This window comes from Hakea prostrata, chromosome 4, assembly GCF_041222555.1.
Source record: "Hakea prostrata isolate BN-2017 chromosome 4, UWA_Hpros_2, whole genome shotgun sequence".
In the NCBI taxonomy this organism is placed as follows: Eukaryota; Viridiplantae; Streptophyta; class Magnoliopsida; order Proteales; family Proteaceae; genus Hakea; species Hakea prostrata.
The window spans coordinates 10,459,235-10,479,472 of record NC_142603.1 but is presented as its reverse complement, the minus strand read 5'-3'; the positions used below and the strand labels follow the sequence as shown (position 1 = coordinate 10,479,472).

Here is a 20,238-nt window from a genome sequence, read left to right as displayed (position 1 = left end):
AAAACTTCTGTTAGGATTTTGTTTTGGATTTAAATTTCAATAAGGATTTGCATTTTATTTCCCTTAAATATATTGTGTTAGGATACAATTCTTAGATTGAAGAATTTTGATTGTTATTGGGAGATTTTCTTCCCCCTATTCTACTTCCCCCTTCTTCCCTTCCCTTTTCTCTAATCTCCTTGCCTACCATCACAATTCAGATCTTGCATCAGGGGTGCTTGTTTGTAGGGATGCAGCTGAAACTTGGTATGCATCCAATTTTAGGCCTTTTGGACATGATGACTTTCAATTTTATGAAAAATAAATCTAAATTAGAGATTGATTTTCGGACCGTAAGTTGAAACCAGTACGATGAACTTAAAGTCTTGAATACCCTATTCTTCACATAATTTAGTCATAAAAGGTAATCAAATCATACATTTCATGAATAACAACTTCAAATAAACATTAGAAAATTTTAAATTACAATCTCTTGGAATTGGTTGAAAATAGGCTAGATGGGTCGTACTGCTGTAGATGGAGGCAAGATATATTCACAATCATTTGTAGGGGCAACTTTGATGAAGAATTTGGTGAAAAGTCGAGTTAAAGGGTGAGAACACAACTTCCAACAGAGAAATGATAGAACTTGATTAAGTTGAGTCAAGATTTCTTGAACCAATCAAGTTGTGGAGGTCTTTATTTGCTAATTTTGGTCGATATCTAGGTCAAACCAAGATCTCGGACACAACTGAGATACCCCATGAGATATTCCACCTTTGTTTCTCTTGGGTTTCCAGTCTCACCTATTGGAAAAAGAGAGAGATATCTAACAAGTTCTTGATCTATGTATAAAACTTACAACTGGTGATCAACTGAGGTAGCAAAGACTTGTTGGAAACTAGATTATTTGACCGTGACTCAACCTGACATTGCCTTTCTTGCAATGTTGTGAGTTAGTTTATGCCTTGTCGGACATCTTATCGAGATGCTGTTAATTTTATATATATCTTGAGTTACCTAAAGAATGCTCCTAGATATGGTTTGCTTCACTTGGATCATGGCCGTGTATGGATTGAGGGTTTTCAGATGATCAATCGTAGTTCCCTTGTCATAAAAGATCAGCCACTGGATATTTCACATTTGCTGAAGGGAATCTATGCTGTGGAAAAGCAAGAAAATATATAGTTGTGGCTTAATGCAGTGTATAGGCAAGATTATCAAGCCATGACACATGTTACATGTGAGTTGATGTGGGTGAGAATTGTTGATTGAGCTTGGATTTCTAGATGATTCTTTTATTTAATTGTGATGTGATAATCAAGCTGCTTTATATTATGTGTTTCTTGAAAAAATGACACACATGAAAGTAGATTGTCGCCTTGTTTGAGAGTGTTAATTTGTGGCGGCTCAGATAGATCTCGTGAGCACTCCTAAAAATAACTTAACTATTTATAGGCTAATTTACAAGTCTATTCTATATAGGAAACAAATTAGAATCAAAATAGGAGAGTATCAATCAATTTCGATTGGTATAGAACACCAAATTACTATCTCTTTTTCCTACTCTCGATGGAACCATCCTTTCCCAAATTGCCCTTCCTAACACTCCCCCTCAAGCTGGAGCATATATATTACTCATGCCTAGCTTGATACAAATATAGGTAACTTCTCCAGTCCTCACATGCTTGGGGGATATTATGCCTTATAGTAACTTCTCACAAACAAAGTGGCAATCAACTTCAATATGCTTGGTACGTTCATGAAAGACTGGATTTGATGCTATATGAATCGTAACTTGATTATCACACCATAACTTTATTGTTGTGTCATCAATAATTCCTAATTCATGGAGTAATTGTTTTATCCATACCATCTCACATGTTGCCTGTGCCATAGCACAATACTCAGATTCTGCGTTTGATCTTACTACCACAATATTTTATGTCCATGATTAGTGTAAAGAAGTCCGCGTCTTGGTGCTTTCTTAAGATACCACATAATTCGAATAACTGCATCCTAGTGTGTTGTTTGTGGGGCATACAAAAATTGACTCACAACACTGACAGAAAGGCAATGTCAGGTCGAGTCACAATTAGATAATTCAGCTTTCCAACAAGCCTTTTGTACTTCTCTGGATCATCAAGAATAGTTCCATCTTTTGGCATTAACTTTAAGTTATTTTCTATGGGAGTGTCTAGGGGTTTTGATCCCAACATTCCTATTTCAGATAGCAAATCCAGTACATACTTCCTTTGAGACAAGAAGATGCCCTTTGTTGATTGGGCGACTTCAACTCCTAAAAAATACTTTAACTTGCCCAAGTCTTTGGTTTGAAATTTCTCTTGTAAATAGGTCTTTAATCTATCAATTCTTGAAGTGTCATCTCTTGTAATGACAATATCATCAATATAAACTACAAGAAAGATTTTGCTTGCATCAAAGTTTTTAATGAATATAGAGTGATCACTTTCACAGTGAGTCATCCCAAATTTTATTACAACAGTAGTGAATTGTCCAAACCATGCTTGAGGTGATTGCTTGAGACCATATAATGATTTGTGGAGGCGACAAACCTTATTCTTCTCCCATTGAGCAACAAACCCAGGTGGTTGCTCCATATACACTTCCTCGTGCAAATCTCCATGAAGGAAGAAGGCATTCTTCACATTTAATTGAAACAAGGGCCACTAATAGGTAGCAGTAAAAGAGATTAAAATGCGGATGGAAGTAAGCTTGGCAACAGGCTAAAACGTATCTACATAATCCATGCTATAAACTTAAGCACAAGGTTTATAGTATTGGTATCGAGTATCTTATCGATCAAGTGATTTTTAAGAGACGTATCGTCTTGTATCGAGTATTGTATCGCTTTGGCTAGTGTATTTTAGTGTAATTCAATGGAGACGTATTGAGATGTATCGTATCGGTTAGGTCAAATATGGATATGTATCGGCTAGTATCGTATGGTATCGTGGGATACTTTAAACCTAGCTTGAGCATAGCCCTTTGTAATGAGACGAGCTTTCAGGCGAGCTAAAGAACCATCAAGATTAACTTTCACAGTGAATATCCACCTACAACCAATAGCTGTCTTTCTTGAGGGTAAAGACACAAGATCCCAAGTTTGACTATCTTGTAGGGCTTGTAGTTCTTTGTTCATTGCACTAACCTACCCAGGATTAGACAAGGCTTCAAGAACATTCTTAGGAATAGGATAAGTCGCTATAGTAAATAGAGTAGTAGAAAACCCAGGTGATAAAGCAGAATATGAAATAAAGTTAGAGATGGGATACTTAACATAAGGACGAGTGCCTTTCCGAAGAGCGATGGGAATATCAAGGTGATTTGGCAGGAATGTCCACAGGATCAGCTAACGAAGTCGGCATAGAGGTAGAGACCTAGGTGCAGAGGGGGGAGTAGGGGGTTTAGGATGGGCGTATGTACACTTTCATGATGCCTGGCGGAGGTGGAGGTGAAGGGAACTGTACCCAGTGGAAAAACACTTTGAATAATACATTGATCATCATTTAGGTCAATTAAACTATGAGATTTAGTTGAAAAAGAAGTGGACTTAAAAAATGACACATCTACAGTAACAAAATATCTTCGTAAGTTGGAAGAATAACGACGATATCCCTTTTAAGTGCAAGAGTATCCCACAAACATACACTCAAGTGCACGAGGATCAAGTTTAGATCCCTGGGCGATGATTATGAATGTAACATATACAACCCAATACGCAGGGGGGGCAAAGTAAATAAGAGAGATGAATGAAATAAGAGAGAATGAGGAATGCCACCTTTTAAGACAGATGAAGGCATTTTGTTAATAAGATAACAAGTAGTTGAAACTGCATCAGCCCAAAAGGATTTAGGGAGGATGGATGAGCTCCAATAAGTGTCTATTTTTTCTTTCTGCAGCCCCATTTTGTTGAGGAGTATCAACACTTGAGGATTGGTGAAGCTTCCTATTAGAAGCCATAAATTTACAAAAGGGATCAAAGAAATATTCTTTGGCATTATCACTACGAAAAGTACGAATAGGAACACTAAATTGAGTACGAATTTCAATAACAAAATTGTAGAATATGTCAAATAATTCCGAATGATTTTTCATTAAATAAAGCCAAGTGACTCTTGAAAAGTCATCCACAAATGTAACAAAGTATTTGTAACCTGAAGTAGAAGTAATAGGACAAAGTCCCCATACATCAGAATGAACTAAAGAGAAAGGGTGGTCTGATCTGTTATTGATACGAGGGAGAAAACTCACACGATGAAGTTTTCCAAACTGACAAGACTCACAGTCCAACTTAGAAAGAGAATGAAAACTTTTATCTACCAATTTTAAGTTTTCCAAAGAGGGATGCCCCAACCGACAATGTATTTGATGGAGGATGGAAATACTAGAACAAGCAGTAGAGGATATCTCCTTGAATAAATACAACCCCCCAGATATACGGCCTTTACCAAGCATCTTCTTTGTCGTAAGATCCTTAAGGCTGCGTTTGTTTGCTGGAATAAAGGTGGGGGTGGGAAAATTCTTGAAAAAAGCCAAACTTTTCTTACTTTTCCTTTAAATCTCAAAAGTGTAAATTGTTTGGTTGCTTGGGGTGGGAAAGTGAGAGGCAAGTTTCCTTGATTCAAGGAAACTTGTTTGGTGAGGTGGCAACTCAACTTTCCCACCCCAAGACTTTTCAAAACCCCACAAAAAGGGTGGGATTTTGTGGAAAAATATGAAAAAGTAAAATGTGGGACCCACAATTTTAACTTTTCCACACTTTCCTTTCCTTTCCTTCTCTTCTCCTTTCGCTTGGGGCCCATATGTTTTTTTTTTTTTTCCCACCCCTTTTTTCCCACCCCACCTTTGCAAACAAACACAACCTAAATAAACAATATCTAGGAAAGAATTTCACCTAACAGTTATTAGTGGAAGTAAATTTATGAACATATAATAAGTTAAAAGGCAAATTAGGTATGTAAAGAACTGAGGGTAGGGTAATGGAGTGAGTTGAATTGTACCCACTCCTTTAACATTGATATGAGAGCCATCATCAAGTGTAACCAAAGAGGATGATGGAACAAAAGAGGAAAATATACCTGTAGTCCCGGTCATATGATCAGAAGCTTCTGAATCAATGATCCATGGGCAAGATGCGGTTGAAAGGCAAGCAATAGCATTACTTGTCTGAATAAGGGTGGCAGTGGTAGATTGTGGTTGAGTGGCCTAAAACTGAGTGAAACGAATATAATCTTCCTCAGTCATCTTTACAGTCTTAACCTTAGGATGAACTTTAGTAGTTGTAGAGGCTGATTCAGAGGTGATGATTGCATTAGCCATGTGTGGGGGCTTCCCATGAAGCTTCCAACAATATCGTTGAATATGTCCTCGATGACCACAATGATGACAAGTCTTAACTTGTCTTGTACTGTTAGTAGAGTCGTGTGAACCCCAATATTTTCTAGTATTATTTCCTTGAGTGTTTCTTGTATTCCGTCCTCCAGAGGCCTGTCCTCCAGAAGTGCCGCAAGAGACTGTTGCCAAAGCTGAATTTTCTGTAAAGTTATTGGTACTTTCCGTGCAACATGAAGAACTCTTGAAAAGGTATCAAGCTAGCAGCTAACGTGGGTACATGATCACTACCAAGAATCTGTGCTCTAACTACCTCAAACTCCTTTCCAAGACCTCCCAATAAACTCATAACTGCTAATTGCTCTCTTTGATTTTGCATAGTTTTGACATTAGAGGAGATAGGTAGAATATAGTTTAGTTCTTCATACATTCTTTTAAAATCTAAAAAATACTGAGTAATATGACTATATCTCTGCCTTTTCTATCTACTCGATAAAATTCCTGGGACAATTCGTAGGTTCTAGCCAGATTATTCTAGATCGAATACAACATATTCAAATACTCCCATAATTCCTTCACAGTTTTAAATGAGTAGCCAAATCTACAACATTATCAGCCAAGGAATTCAACATCTGCCCAAGTATTCGAGCATCAACAATTGCCCAAGTATCATCATCTTTAGGTATAGTCTTTAGTCAAATGATCTATTAGCAAGAACAATTCTAACTATAGCCCTCCATTGGTGGAAAGATACACCTCCAATTTCTTCTTAGTTAATTGATGAAAGGATGAAGAAATAATTTCAGTCATGGTATTTTTACTTGAAGTTTCTCCCATATCCAAACTTAATTAAAACCAAATCAGATTAATCTCAGAATCAGATTAATTCCAGAATCAGAATTATTCCCAGATTAATCCCATAATCAGATTAATCTCATAACCATAATTAAACCAGAGATGTATTTCAGATGATCGCAGGTCACCCAACTTCTCTCTCGCTCTTTCTGATCTAAAGCAGCGCTGGTCAGTGAAACTCCGACTGTTTCTCACCCCATAGTCAACACCAGCGACTTCTCCGGCGGCTGCTTCTTCTCCTAAGAATCGTGATTCTCTCAACCTTAAACGGATCAAGAGTGAAGAGGACTACAGTCACTCTTCCTCAGCCCCAAATCATGGAACAAAAAAGATCTCAATCAATTGCAGTTATTTGTATCTGAAAAATGCAAATTCTGGCATCAATCATGGCAATGATCTTGAGAAGAGGTCATCGCATAGCTCAGTTTGGGCATTCTCTTGCACCGATCTTCAACAGAGACTCCAAAATAATGGCAACGTAAGGAGCTGCATCAATCTTCAAACAAAAACCACCAACAAGTGCAGCGTAAGGTGGTGCGTCCCTTTAATTTCTGGAAATGACTCTCATACCAGGTACAATTTCTTTCCTTTCTATAGAATCAACTGTTTGTACTAGTAACTCTTAGAATCGAAAGGAATAAGAGGACCTACAGCTTTGATACCATGTTAATTTGAGAAAGAATAAGGTGAAGAACGAGGGAGAGGAGAAGTTTGAAGTGATGGCTTAGTTGTAGAGGCTCAGATAGATCTCGTGACCACTCCTAAAAATAACTTCACTATTTATAGGCTAATTTACAAATCTATTCTATATAGGAAACAAAGTAGAATCAAAATAGGAGAATATCAACCAATTTCGATTGGTATAGAACACCTAATTAGTATCTCTTTTTCCCATCGAGACTTGATGGAACTATCCTTCCCAAATTGCCCTTCCTAACAGAGAGAATCTGAGCTGTCACAAGGACTCTTCTCTCATAGTTATGTTTGCACTGGAGAACGACTTGCCAATTTATTTATGAAGTTTTTGGAGGAGTGCTAGAGTGGATTGTATATTTGTAACTAGCTGTGAATGATCAATATCAATGCTCCGGCATGAGGGGAAATGTTACTAGAGACTGTTTAATGTTTTGGTTCTGGTCAAGGGTACTTCAGGTATTATGTTTTATTCATTAGTTTCCTGTTTCCTTATTGTGTCAATTAATATATATTAAATAAAGTGGGAGCTCCAAATGTGAGTTGGATTCTCCCTAGGGTTTACACAAACACATTTTCTCACTGTACTTTTCTTTACTCCTCCAATATTTTTCATTGCTAATTCAATTAAGCAGAGTTAGGAAACCCTAATCTTTTTGCAGTTCTAAATTTTAATGTCTTGATATTTCATACAGGTTCTTACTTTCCCTGCCACTGGAGGAACGAATTAAAACATACCTTTCTGAGGTTTGCATCCTATTACTCCCTACATTAACTGTCTTTCTATATTTGATGGAAATAATAATAATTTGAAGTACCTTATTTAGTTTATCAATTTAATCATTGACATGCAATTGTAACATGCATATATGAGGATGACGTTTAGACTAAGTTTGAATTTGGGTTTCTTGGGATGTCCAAAAATTCAAAAAAATAAGAGAAAAGGGAAAGAATGGAATGAGACAGACTTTGTTACTAATCTTGTTCTTTAATGGGAGATGTGGATAATTGGGGCTGTTGGCTGAATCCACTGCCACAGCAGGAATCTTGGACTTCAAACAAATTTACTGACCTGGATTTTAAACACCTAGGATACCAAAGGCTTGGACTTCAACCATCAAGAAACTGCAATCTAGACTAAAAACTCTTTATCAATAATCCATGAAGGGAATGAACCCCACAGCCAAGGCTGGAAATCCCTTAAATTCATTAATACCTTTACTCTTCCAAAGTGGGTATAAATAGATGGCTATACAGCCTTACAAGTTACAACTCAAAAAAGAATATAGGAAATACATCCTAAAAGAAGTAGAACTTAAAAACCAATTTGACTAAGGACTCCTAGACTTAAATATACCATAAGAAAAGATCCTCCTGTCCTTAAGTTAAACTAGTATTACATTAATTAGACCACTTGATCCAATAGACTATTCTGGTAGTTAGCCTAGACACTTGACTTTTGGGTCCATAAAATAGGACCATGACTATATAAACTATGGACAAAAGCCCAACACCCCTATGCATTAACTATCAACCCTAGGTTGACTTCAAAGTGAAATGGTCCAACCCGGTGCTGGATATGCATCAGCAACTCCGTTCTTGAGTTCCTTGATCAGTTAGATTCATTCAGCACTTAGAATCTACTGATTGGTTTGATATGAAATTTTAGTAATCTGCTTCTCTATGATGATAGAGTCCTTGTCCAGAATTCTACCCCTATCTGAATTACTGACTTTTTTAGATTGGATATATTTTGAATTTCTGATAAATTCTCCTAGCCTGTGGGTTTACTGTCGTTTTATGAAATCTACCACTGTGTGACGTATAACTCCATTGCTGCCTTTCTCTTGACTCCCTTTCGCACCAATTGACCTATATGGGTGTCTAGCATTGAAATTTTATGATTACTGAATTCTCTAGTTGATGGATGTTGAGCTTAGGGCCCTGGTCTATGCGTCAATGGCTTTGAATCTTGTTTCCTTCCTGATAGTTTTATAATCAGAATTCAATCGTTGGATTGCTGGAAATTGAAATGTTGGATACATGCTATCATATACTGGTATTGAGCTTATGCTTTACATCAGAATAGTTCAAACTAGAACAGCTTTTGTGAAGTTATACTTTGGAATTTTTTTACCATTATAGAGGGGTAAATATCTGCTTGCATTGGCTGACTTGTGTTGATACTTCCATTACTTTCTTGTGAGTGGACGGATGGCTTCAAGGTCTGGAGCTAAACATCCCTCTCTCCCCAGTTTGCACTTCACTGGTTCTCCTTTGATTCAATCAATCTAACTTTCACTTTCTTTTTTTTTCTATCTGAAACAATTTTGCTTGGGCTTTGATTCCCAGCAACAAATCTTCTATGTGTATGATGGTTAACTGGAATTTCCTTATTTACCTGATACTCTTATAGGGGCCCCAAGTTCATCGCTTCACTGCCATTAAGCACTTTGCACCTGATGAGTCAGACGAAGATGTTCTGCTGGTCCTCCAAAAGCATGCTTATCTAGTACAAGGATTATGGGTTGCAGCAAGCCCATTGCTTTATAAAGGAATTCAGTGTGTTGCTAGTGACTACATCCTTCTTTTATTCAGCAAGAATCCACTAATCAGCTACAAACAGATAGAGATGTCAGGAATTTCAAGAGAAGTTTTGAGGAATGTGCTAAAGCCATTGGCTGTTGAAAGACCTAGTTTTAAGAATTGGAAATTCAAAGTAGCTACAGATACATCCTTTATAAAGGGCCATCAAAATGTGGTGAGGGAGCAGGAACAACGATGGGAAAAGCGTGAGAAAAACATAATGGCTTTTCCACATCGTGCTGGGAAAGGTGGGCCTGCAATGAGAAATTTATCGAAGTCAGCTGTGAATAATAAGCTGGGAACTTCTAGTTCTGATCAAGATGTGAAGAGAAGTGTAAATGGACTGGTTAACTCTGAGACAATGTCCATGTCTGATGAAACTCGAGAGGCTCTCCCAAGGGCCCTAGTGGAAGTTTTCCGTATTCACAAGGTCTGCAGGTAAAGTACAACAGAATTTGCCATTTCATACGATTGGCTTGTATCCTTTGAAACATTTATGGTATTGAGTTGGTTAATTTGACTATCCTTGTCTATTCTTTGGACAACTGCCTTTTTCATTTTTAGGTCGAGCAATTTAGGATTGCAGTGTATTCATCTCCACCCCCCCCCCCAAACCCAAAAAAAAAAAAGAAGAGCACACACACAGACACACACCCAAAAAAAAAAAATCGAAGTGATCCTGGCAGGTAGTATCCTTTAAACCATCTCGTTCATATATGAAGAATGGTTGAGTAATGGATGCACCTTGACGTGCCAGTTAGAAATGGTTGAGTAATGGATGCACCTTGGCGTGCCATTTGTCTAACTAGAGAAACATTGGGTGGTTTTCCTTATTTTCTTGTTTCGGCTGTGTAATCTGAATCTTCTAGCTGTCGGTAGAACCATGTTACCTAGATTCATCTGCTACCTGCCCAATCATGTTATATTACGTGTGAAAACAGGTTTCAGCCACAGGCCCACAGGTACGTTTAGCCAACTTAGGAGGGCTTCAACTTCTAACAAGTTAGTCAGACCTTGAGTTGGGGGGAAAAAGTGGAAACAAGAATGAAGTTAGAGATGACATAACAGAGATAATTTTCTGCAGTTTACAAAAATTCAAAAAAAAAAAAAAATCAAGGCGAAGAGAGAGAAAGGTAGCCATTGGAAGTTTATCTGAGATGGGAGAGTATACCCCCCTTAAAGCAGTTTTCTCTCCGGGTCCAAACAAGTGAGCAATCTGCCAAGATCTTCAAACGGACTTGTTGATGTGAACCAAGCCCAGGGCCGAAACAGGGTCTAGGGTTGATTCCCCAAACCTTACAGCCTTATAGTACCAGAAGGGGTATTTTGGTAATTTTTCACTTCTTCATTCGAGTCCATTTAGGGTTCAATTTGATCCACTGTGTTTGTGGGACCCTAGATCTACTTTTGTTTTTGAATTTGAGTTCATATTTGTTAAAGTTATTAAACAGTCCTCATTAGGGGAGGATTCTTAAGTTGTGAAGGAGTCCTCTTGATGAGCACCAAATTCTGGGCTGGGGTTTGGCTCGCAAGAATATTGCCCTAGAATTGGGCTCACTCCTGGATCCTCTCTCAGGGAACCAGCAGTCTTCTAGGGCTGTAGGTGCCTTTAATTGGGGATCTCTTTGAGGAATTAGGGTTGGCAAAGGTTTGGGTTAGGTCTTAGGAGGTTTCGACCAGGCTTAGGATCGAACGATTTGGGGCTTTAGGGGTTAGTACCATGCTGTAACTTAGGTTTCAGACCTGGGAATTTAAGTCTAGGATTAGGTTTCAGGGTTTTAACTTTTATGGCTGAATAGAAGGGTCTTAGGGTTTCCGTGTTTGCTGTAATCTAATTCCAGAATTGGATTTTAAGGTTTGGAATTAGAGGCTCTATGGTTTCGTTTAGGCTAGGGGGAGGGGCTATTGTTAATATTTTGTAGTTTCAGGTTAATCTTAATAGGATTAGGCTTATTTTGAAGTATCTTAGTTGGGTTAGGACTCTTAAGAAAGTCAACTAGTGTTAACAGGTGGTAGGTTAGGGGTGGGAGATGGTAATTCTAAAGGGGTTTGAAGTTTGGTTGGGGAATTTGAGAGTTCTTTGGTTTCTAGTATGGCTAGGGTTTTATGGTTTTTAGAGGTTGGGGATGAATTGCAGAAAATTTGAAAACTAATGGATGTAGGCTTTTGAGGAAACTAAAAGTAGGAATAAGGAGATGAGAGGGTGCAATCCTATAGGGTAAGGGAGCAGGTCAGAGGGTTAGGGAATCTAGGGCTGAAAGGGGAGGCAATTTGCCGCTGCCGCAGGAAGAAAAGGGTGAGAGGGGCTCGTCAGTAGGTTAGGAGAAGGGAAGAGGGCTAGGAAGGGGCTGCAGGTTGTTTACTTCTTGGAGATATGAATGAAGCTGCTGGATTTGTTGAATGGCCTGGAATTGAAGAACAATGGCTGAAAATTTGAAGAAGACAGAGTCACAAGCTGCCCCAGGCCTCCCAAAAGGAAACCCACTACTCTGTTCCCTCCAAACTCGCAATCTCAATTTATTTATCAATTCAACTTGTGATTACAAAGGATGGAGGCTTTATTTATAGCCTCAAAAAGAAATAAACTAAGACTAAGACTAGAAAACCCACTGGACTTCAAATTGACTCTCTAATTCTAAATTCTAATTATGACTCTAATGACTCTCACATAAACAAGGACTCTGTCATAACCTGTACTCTAGAGAGATCCAATTTGGACTATAGGAGTAGATATGGAATCCTAATAAAAAGTAGACTCAAACTAGGGGATTCCAACACAAACTAGGAATCATGCCTAGACAAGGACTCTGCAATAACTCACAAAATACTAACTCAAATGAGAAAATAAAAATAGACCTAGGGTCTTGACACTTAGCTGGACTCAATAGGACCCAGACCTAGGACACCATGAAATTTGCAAAATGACCAAAATACCTCTGGATCAACTTAGGGGCCATAGAGTTTGGGGAAGTAACCCTAGGCCCTATGGAACACTTGGAAACAATTTACATGACCTCTAGTTTTGTCTTCTTGCAATGATCCCATATCTACTCTTAAAATTTAATTTGGACAAGGTTCCTTGTGTGAGTAAGAGTCTTTAATCAAATAGGACTCTTAGTTTGAGTTTTCCTGCAAGGTAGTGTCCTAGTGTGATTAGTTTCAAAGGGCTATTTATAAGCCTCATAATATTGTATGCGAACTATATTCTTTCAGAATTTGTAAGCAATCCTATTGATAACTTTCTTTGTGAATCAATGTTAACATCATGTCTCATATGCTGGTAGCTTGCAATTGATTCGTGAAGGCTTACGGGACTTGGCACTACTAAAATCTAATCTTCCAAAGGCTGATCCAAGGGCTGCAATTGCTGCTGCAAAAGGTGCAAGTGCCAGTCTACATGAGCTCCAGGCTGTTATTAGTCAAGTTGCTGTAAATATCCATGGTGTCTATGTTTTGAAGTCATCACCAGATAATTCAGATTCCAATCCTTTGAGGTTTTTTGATCTTCTTCCTCCCCCTCCCTCACCCAAAAGGGAAAAAAGGTTATTGTTTTATTCTCAAGAGTTAATTTTTCCTTGCAGGAGTGTTGTCATTAAGCTTTTTTGTGCCAAGGAACCTAATGCTCCATTGAAGAAGGCAGAAGTTGTTCATGCTGCCAAGATTGATCTTAAGAGGGACATCAAAGATAATGAATTTAGTAAGGTCAGTGGGAATACATTTTAAAGAGCTTTATTTATGTTCTGATGGAATCAAATTACATAAAGCAGGAGTAAGTAGAAATTTAACCCCAAAAATATACTCCAATATTTATTATATTATTGTTTGAATTAACTTTGATTTGATTAACAAACTACTTGGAGCACTTGTTAGTTACATGTTTTTTTCTCTGTGCTATTCACGTTGAATGAAAATCATCATCTAGAAAGTTGAGATTCATGGGTGAAAAGTTTCATTAATCAGTTCACCAGAAAGTGAAATCTAGATATCATGGACATATATGGATAACATATTCATGAAATTTCAACAAAAATGTCTTGAAATTTAAGATGCAGAAAGAAATCACATTAGTGTTTTCATATCTTGTAAATAGAATAAAACTGTTTGTGTTTATAGCTAAAGTATAATAGTCAAGGATAACAGAAGCCCTAGCACTAGTGCCATCAACTCAATGCATACTTTATTTTTACTTGAAGGGAAAAATGTAAATGACCCTTTAAAAAAAAGAAAAGGTTAATCATTTATTATGAAAGTCAACTTACGAAAACTTGGAATTAGAGGTCCCAATCTGATATGGATGCCTGGAAGGTCAGTCAGACCAATCACATGCTTTGGTCACTTTGGACAGAAGAGCATGAGGGGAAAACAACGACAATCATACAATGTGACAATAAGAAAAATAACTTATGCAGTTCACTAGTTTTGATGGTCGCCTATCAAACTAACATTGTTTTGATCAAATCCTTTGACTTTCCAACTAGTTCAAATACCCCCTCACCTTGAGGGCAAGGTGAAACTGCTGGAGGGGAGTATTGATAGGTCCCTAGTATCACGAGTCTACACTCGACAGGGAAAGCAAATCCCTAATTCTAGGGAAGGAAACGATTGGCAGATTTTAAGAGTCCTATTGTATTCAGGTTACTTTTTAGGATTAGATTGAAGAGTCATATTACATTCATGTTAGAGTCATATTACATTCAGGTTACTTTTGAAGAGTCCTATTCGAATTCAGGTTACTTTTGAAGAGTCCTATTCGAATTCAGGTTACTTTTGAAGAGTCCTATTCAAATTGGGATGATTTTGTTAATAATATTGTTTGAACGTAATTGCTATAAATAGGGGGAAGGAAGAGTAGAAGAGAGATGTTTTGAGATATAGAGAGAAGTTTATGTGAGAGCCATTGCTCTTGGGTAGCCGTAGGAATCACCTACTGCTGGTAGAATGTATTGTTTCTTATTCAACTTTTATTCAAAGTCCCTTTTTTCTTCTTGAGTTATTCCACCTTGTTAAGTAGCCTCATTCAGGTACCTAACAGTATCTCTATCCCAGAGGAAGTATACATTGGATTTTCTTGAGAAAACTAGGATGCTTGGATGTAAGCCAGCCGAGACTCCTATTGAGCCTAACCTACACTTGAAGGCAAAGGAAGGAGAACCAGTTGACAAGATAAGGTATTAAAAATTATTAGGAAAGTTGATCTATCTATCTCACACTAGACATGACATCACATTTGCAGTTAGTCTTGTTAGCCAGTATATGCATAATCCCTATTCCTCACACTTGGATGCAATATATCAGATCTTGAGATACTTGAAGGCCACTCTAGGAAAAGGGATTTTGATTTTAGCTCATGGACATTTGAAGATTGAGGCATATACAGATGTAGACTAGGCAGGATGTCCAAATGACAAGAGGTCTACCTCTGGGTATTGTGTGTATGTGGGAGGTAACCTTGTGATTTGGAGAAGCAAGAAACAAGTTGTGGTTGCGTGGTCCAGTGCCTAGGCTGAGTTTAGGGCGATTGCTCAGGGCATTTGTGAGGTACTATGGCTTAAAGGGTTGTTTCAGGAGGTTGGGACAGATTTGGAGGTTCCTATACAGTTATACTCAGATAGTTAATCAGCAATCAACATAGCTCATAACCCAATACAGCATGATAGGACTAAGCATGTGGAGATTGATAGACATTTCATCAAAGAGAAGGTTGAGGTTGGGTTGATCCATATTACCTTTGTTACTTAAAACGAGCAGTGGACTGATGTACTCACAAAGAGCTTGAGCACGAAGGTATTCAATTACATTATGAGCAAGTTAGGCATGATAAATATCTATGTTCGAACTTGAGGGGGAGTGTTGAAAGCATGGACTGAAGTTTTCTAATTAGAATTGGGCTCTGTTTCCTAATAAGTCTAGAGTTAGTTTTTTATTGGTTTTACATTTCTTTTTCCTACTTAGTGTGGGACTTTACTAAATTGCAACTATAAATACCCTATTGGGATTTACGAATAATATACTTTTAGAGCAATTCTTCACATTACAACAATTTGGTTACTATGCCCTAAAATCAGGGTTTTGCCAGGGTCCTCTCCTTATGAACCATCAATCAATGACCAACAATTGTAGTTGAGGATCAAGGGGGATGGTTTTGGGAGAATAAAAAGGAAGCTAAAAATTAAATTGGGATGGGTTGGGGAAAATTTGTAAATTGGTTATGGGAAAGATTTAGGGTAAGTTGGGGATTTTAACAAACCTATGGAGTGGGTGCCAATTAATGGTTGTGGGATATCCAAATGTACCCTAGATAGGTTGTGGGGGAAGGGAAATCAAACTAGGATGTTGTGGCAATGAGAAGGGAAAGGTTAGGGATTTAACAAAATCCCAATGGGATGATTAGGGTAATGGATATTGGGCCTAAAGGGAAGATGGGAACCTAGCGGTTGGGTGTAGGGACAACTGGATGAAGGTATGGGGCTGCAAGAATCTTGAATCTTTATTCCTTTCTTGCTCTTTCTTTCTTTTCTTTACTTTTTTCTTTACTTTCTTTTCTGAATTCTTTTTCTTTTCTAATGTGCTCTAAGATCAAGAAAAGGGGAAAGAGAACTGGCGGGAGGAGGGGAAGGGCTGGGGAAGAACTAGGACTGAGAGGGGAGGGGTTGGGGAGAGTCTGCAATAGGAGGAGGGCTGCTGTAATTCCAGAATTAGGGTTAGAGAGGGTGGGAAGGCCTTGCAGCTGAAGGGCAGGGTGGTGAAGACTTGTGTGAGCTAGGGAAGGGGGAGGTGGCTGGTACTTATTTGGAGGGAAACTTGAGCTGCTGTAGTTACTTGAGTTAGGTTGCTGCCAAAGCTTGAAGAAGGAGAAACTTGAAACAAAATGCAGAACTAGATCACACTCAGCTGTGGGAGTCTAGGAATCCACGACTCACTCTTCCTTCAATTTTCTGCTTTTAATCAGTAACTCATGACTGATTTCATTGCTAACTCTCTGGGCTTTCATAGTTTACAACCTAAGCAATTTGACTAAGACTCAAATTGGGAACCTGATCCATGGGGGATTCTCCTTACCAAAGAACTCTTAAAAGAAACCCTAATTGGACTCTTACATCGGACATCTTGAAGGAATCAAATTACTAACTCTGGGGAGTCTTACTTGAAAATTGAACTCTAACTCAGAGTCTTACATAGACTAGGACCCTGTCGTTACTCACAAAATACTAATCCAAATAAAAAAAATAAAGATAGATCTATGACCGTTGGATTGAGGGGGGTTTCATACGAAAATACCCCTAGGGTATTTGGCCAGCTTTGGATTGGACCTTTTGGGTCTGGATTTTTTGGGCCCAACCCTGGTTACATCATAAAGTAAATACAAAGTTGAATGGTTCATCTTGTTGTACAGCAGGGCTGGACATCCTTTTGGGATTACGAGAGGGCCAGGTTATATACTTACATCATAACAGGAGAGGTAGTATCTATACAATACTGGCAACTTAAAAGGATTTCGAAATATCCAACAGCTATATGCACTAAGTAATATGGCCAGGCTGTATCTGGGTGAGGCAAAAGATCGGTCTAGTTGTTGATAATTAGACCAAAACTTAATCAGCTGGTTCTCTTTGATTATATGATGCTGTTGAGCTACAAAATGTCCCAAAGTTACAGCATCCATCGCATCTTCCTGCTGCCCTAGTCCTGTGTCCACTATTCTACAGCATCTTTAGTGCACAAAACAAAAGGCCCAGGGAAAACCTTTTACTGTATCCACAGCACACCATGCTATCCATAGAAGTATCATTAACTGAGGTCCAATTAGGCTGAGGAAAATCTGTTGTTGTGACGAGTGATTAGAGGTTAGCATTCTATATCAACTATGTTGAAATTTATTGCCAATTCATTGAGCAGAATCTGGAGCAAGGCCTCATTTTAACTCCTTTTGTGAAGTTCAGTGAGATTGTCCTCACTAATGGATTTGGTAGGAAGACATGTCATTCATTTTTGTGCAAGTTGAACATGTACGATGGTTTGGTCATTATACTGTGAACCTACTTTCTCTTCATTCTATTAAAACCAAGGGGGCTTATTGTCAATCTCAATGTCAGACATAGCTCCCTGAGTCCCAACATATTTTATTATAAAAGCTCACTTTGAAAGTGAGATTTTCTATGTACTGTATATTGGTATTTCTGGACTTTTAGACATTTGTTGAGATTGTGTTACTCAAAACTTTTTTTGTCCATGTTTCACCAAAAAGTAAGTTTTCAACTGTTATTTTTTGCCAAGGTGGAATAAGTGCATCTTTTAAGTATTTCACACCGATCCAGGCTGTTTCAGTCCAGTTCATTTGGGTTTCAGCCAAGATTCGTACCAGTATTATAAACCATGGTCATGTTTAGGTTTCGGCACCCCTCATTGTATTGTTCACTTGTATTGTGTTATATTTCCCCCACCCTTTTAAGATTGTCATTGTTGCATATTACTTGTTAATTTGGCACTATTTATTTCTAATGAATTCATTTTTTTCCCTTAATGTTATTTCTTGTAACCAATGCTCCACTCCATAGAGATGAACTTTTAATGGCTTTCCAGAAACTTTGCACTGATGTTTCTGTTCTAATATTGCAATCAGACATGCAGAGGTGAACCTATTATCTATGGTGAAAGGAGAAAATGAAATATTTTTGGAGTCATTCCAACTTATTTAGTAGCATTTCCTGTAAACATTTTACGTTGCACTTCAAAATGGACATCCGCTCTTATTCAACTCTATGTTGTTTAATTTGTTTGGCAGGTTATCAATGAATTATGTGTTGCCAGAGGTAATGCATGGTGCATGAAAAGTGGAGATGGAAAGCCTAGATGACTTCTTGCACTGCATCATTGTTTGACCATAGATTTTCTTTTTACCAGGTAAGTAACCAATGCTAGCTAATCATGCCATGCATGCTATTAGTGTTATTGATGTGACCATGGGATTCCACTGTCCTGTATTTAAGTCTCTACAGGCCCACCTAAAAGTTGAGAATCCAAACATAAGAAGATAATGGCTCTGCTGTAATGAGTCCTCTAGAAAAGAGTAAATGAACTGTGACAGAACGGAAATAAATTCCAATAGGGAACCAACTAGTTGCTTCAGTTTAGACTTGGAAGGAGCTACAAGTAGGGGTGTAAATGGATCCGATTCGGATCGGATAGTGATAATACCATATCCATATCCTATTATATTTGGACGGATTCAAATAATATCCTTTGGTTTTCGGACGGATTCAGTCGGATTCGGATGATAGTTGGATAATTATTTTCTGAAGTAGATTCTTCTAAATGGGCATGAACATAGATTTAATACAAGTTTTCAACTTCCTGTTGACATATTTTCCATTTTATTTGTAAGACTAGGTTTGAAATTTAAGAATTTAGCAACTTTGATAGTTATTTTATTAGAAAATCTAGAAAAATAGTCACATATCTCAAGTAAAAAAATATAAAAATAAGAAAAATAAATCCAAATAATAACTTAATTGGATAATTTTATCAAACATATAATAATCGGTAGGAGAGCGGTATATCATATCCGCATCCTATTAGTAATCGGATGGATTCGTTTACCGCTAAACAGATGCGGATGCAAATTTGAGAGCAGATTTCGGTTATCCATTTACACCCTTAATTACAAGTAATATGACAATTTCTGTCATTATTGTGTTTAATGCCATGGGTGCTTGGGTGCCTAGGTGCCATGGACGTCTAGATGGGTGCTTTTCTGCCTTGTTGATATCACCTGGTTGCCTTGCCTCCTTGATTACCATGCTGGTTTGTGATACTGAGGCCTCTTAGGAACACCATAATGGATCCATTAATCATATGGATAGTAATGCCATGTTTACCAAAGAAATTTGTCCGATGTTATGTTCTATGGGAACGAAACAAAATGATTGTTTTGCATTTGGTAAATCATATTTGCTTTTTTTATCCTAAAGTGATCCAAGCAACTGAACACCAAAAAAAATAGATACACAAATAAAAATAATGTATACTTCATTGATCCCCAAACACACTTGAAGGGGGTGGAAAACTTATATTCTCTTTCATCCCCCAACCCCCCCCCCTTCCCATAGAGTAGAACACTAGTCCTTAATGTGCCTGTATCTTGTTTTCACACTCAGCAATGAGCCACAAGTCCACCTCTCTTTTCCTTGTCTGATCCTTCACATGCTTCTAGTTAACAGATTTTTTTATGGCGCTGGCAGCAGCATTGGCGCTTCTCTGTGGACCTCTGGCAATTTTGTAGAAGTCGCCCTTAACAAAGGGGAAGCTGCAGGGTAATATTCTTCAACAGTTTCTAACAACAGGTTTTGGTATTATGGCCCTCTTTTTTTGGTCTTTCAAAATTATAAACGCTGGACTTGTATAGCATTAAGGTCCTGATGGGCGGTCGATGTGGAATTAGTGCTGAAATTTTGTATATCTCATTTCCCCCCCCCCCCCCCCCCCCCCCTCCCTCTTTCTTTCGAATTGGTAAACCCATGACCTTGTCACAAAGAGGTGCTGGTCATTATCAATTGACAACAGGTTGTGATATTATGGCCCTCTTTTTTTTGGTCTTTCAAAATTATAAACGCTGGACTTGTATAGCATTAAGGTCCTGATGGGCGGTTGATGTGGAATTAGTGCTGAAATTTTGTATATCTCATTTTCAACACGCCCTCTCCTCTGTCTTTGCGAATCATCTTTCGGGATAAACCACAATGACCTTAGTCACAAAGCAGGTGCTGGTACCCG

General features: G+C 38.1%; 1 protein-coding gene across 5 annotated transcripts in view; it reads left to right on the top strand.

Moving 5' to 3' along the window:
- LOC149017783 (SIN-like family protein) overlaps window positions 1-20,238 on the top strand; it is a 39,183-nt gene that overhangs the window by 17,983 nt on the left and 962 nt on the right. The window contains exons 9-14 of one of the 5 annotated variants that reach the window (XR_016172861.1): window positions 7,578-7,629; window positions 9,299-9,906; window positions 12,753-12,962; window positions 13,050-13,170; window positions 18,251-18,369; window positions 19,686-19,778. Coding sequence is in view for 4 of the 5 variants with exons in the window: in XM_089152115.1 (XP_089008241.1) it covers window positions 7,578-7,629; window positions 9,299-9,906; window positions 12,753-12,962; window positions 13,050-13,170; window positions 18,251-18,322 (1,063 nt within the window). In the remaining variant the exon portion in view is untranslated. Of the gene's footprint in view, window positions 1-7,577; window positions 7,630-9,298; window positions 9,907-12,752; window positions 12,963-13,049; window positions 13,171-18,250; window positions 18,370-19,678; window positions 19,934-20,238 lie in introns of those variants that run through there. The other 4 variants (XM_089152115.1, XM_089152116.1, XM_089152113.1 and 1 more) reach the window with 4 other exon arrangements.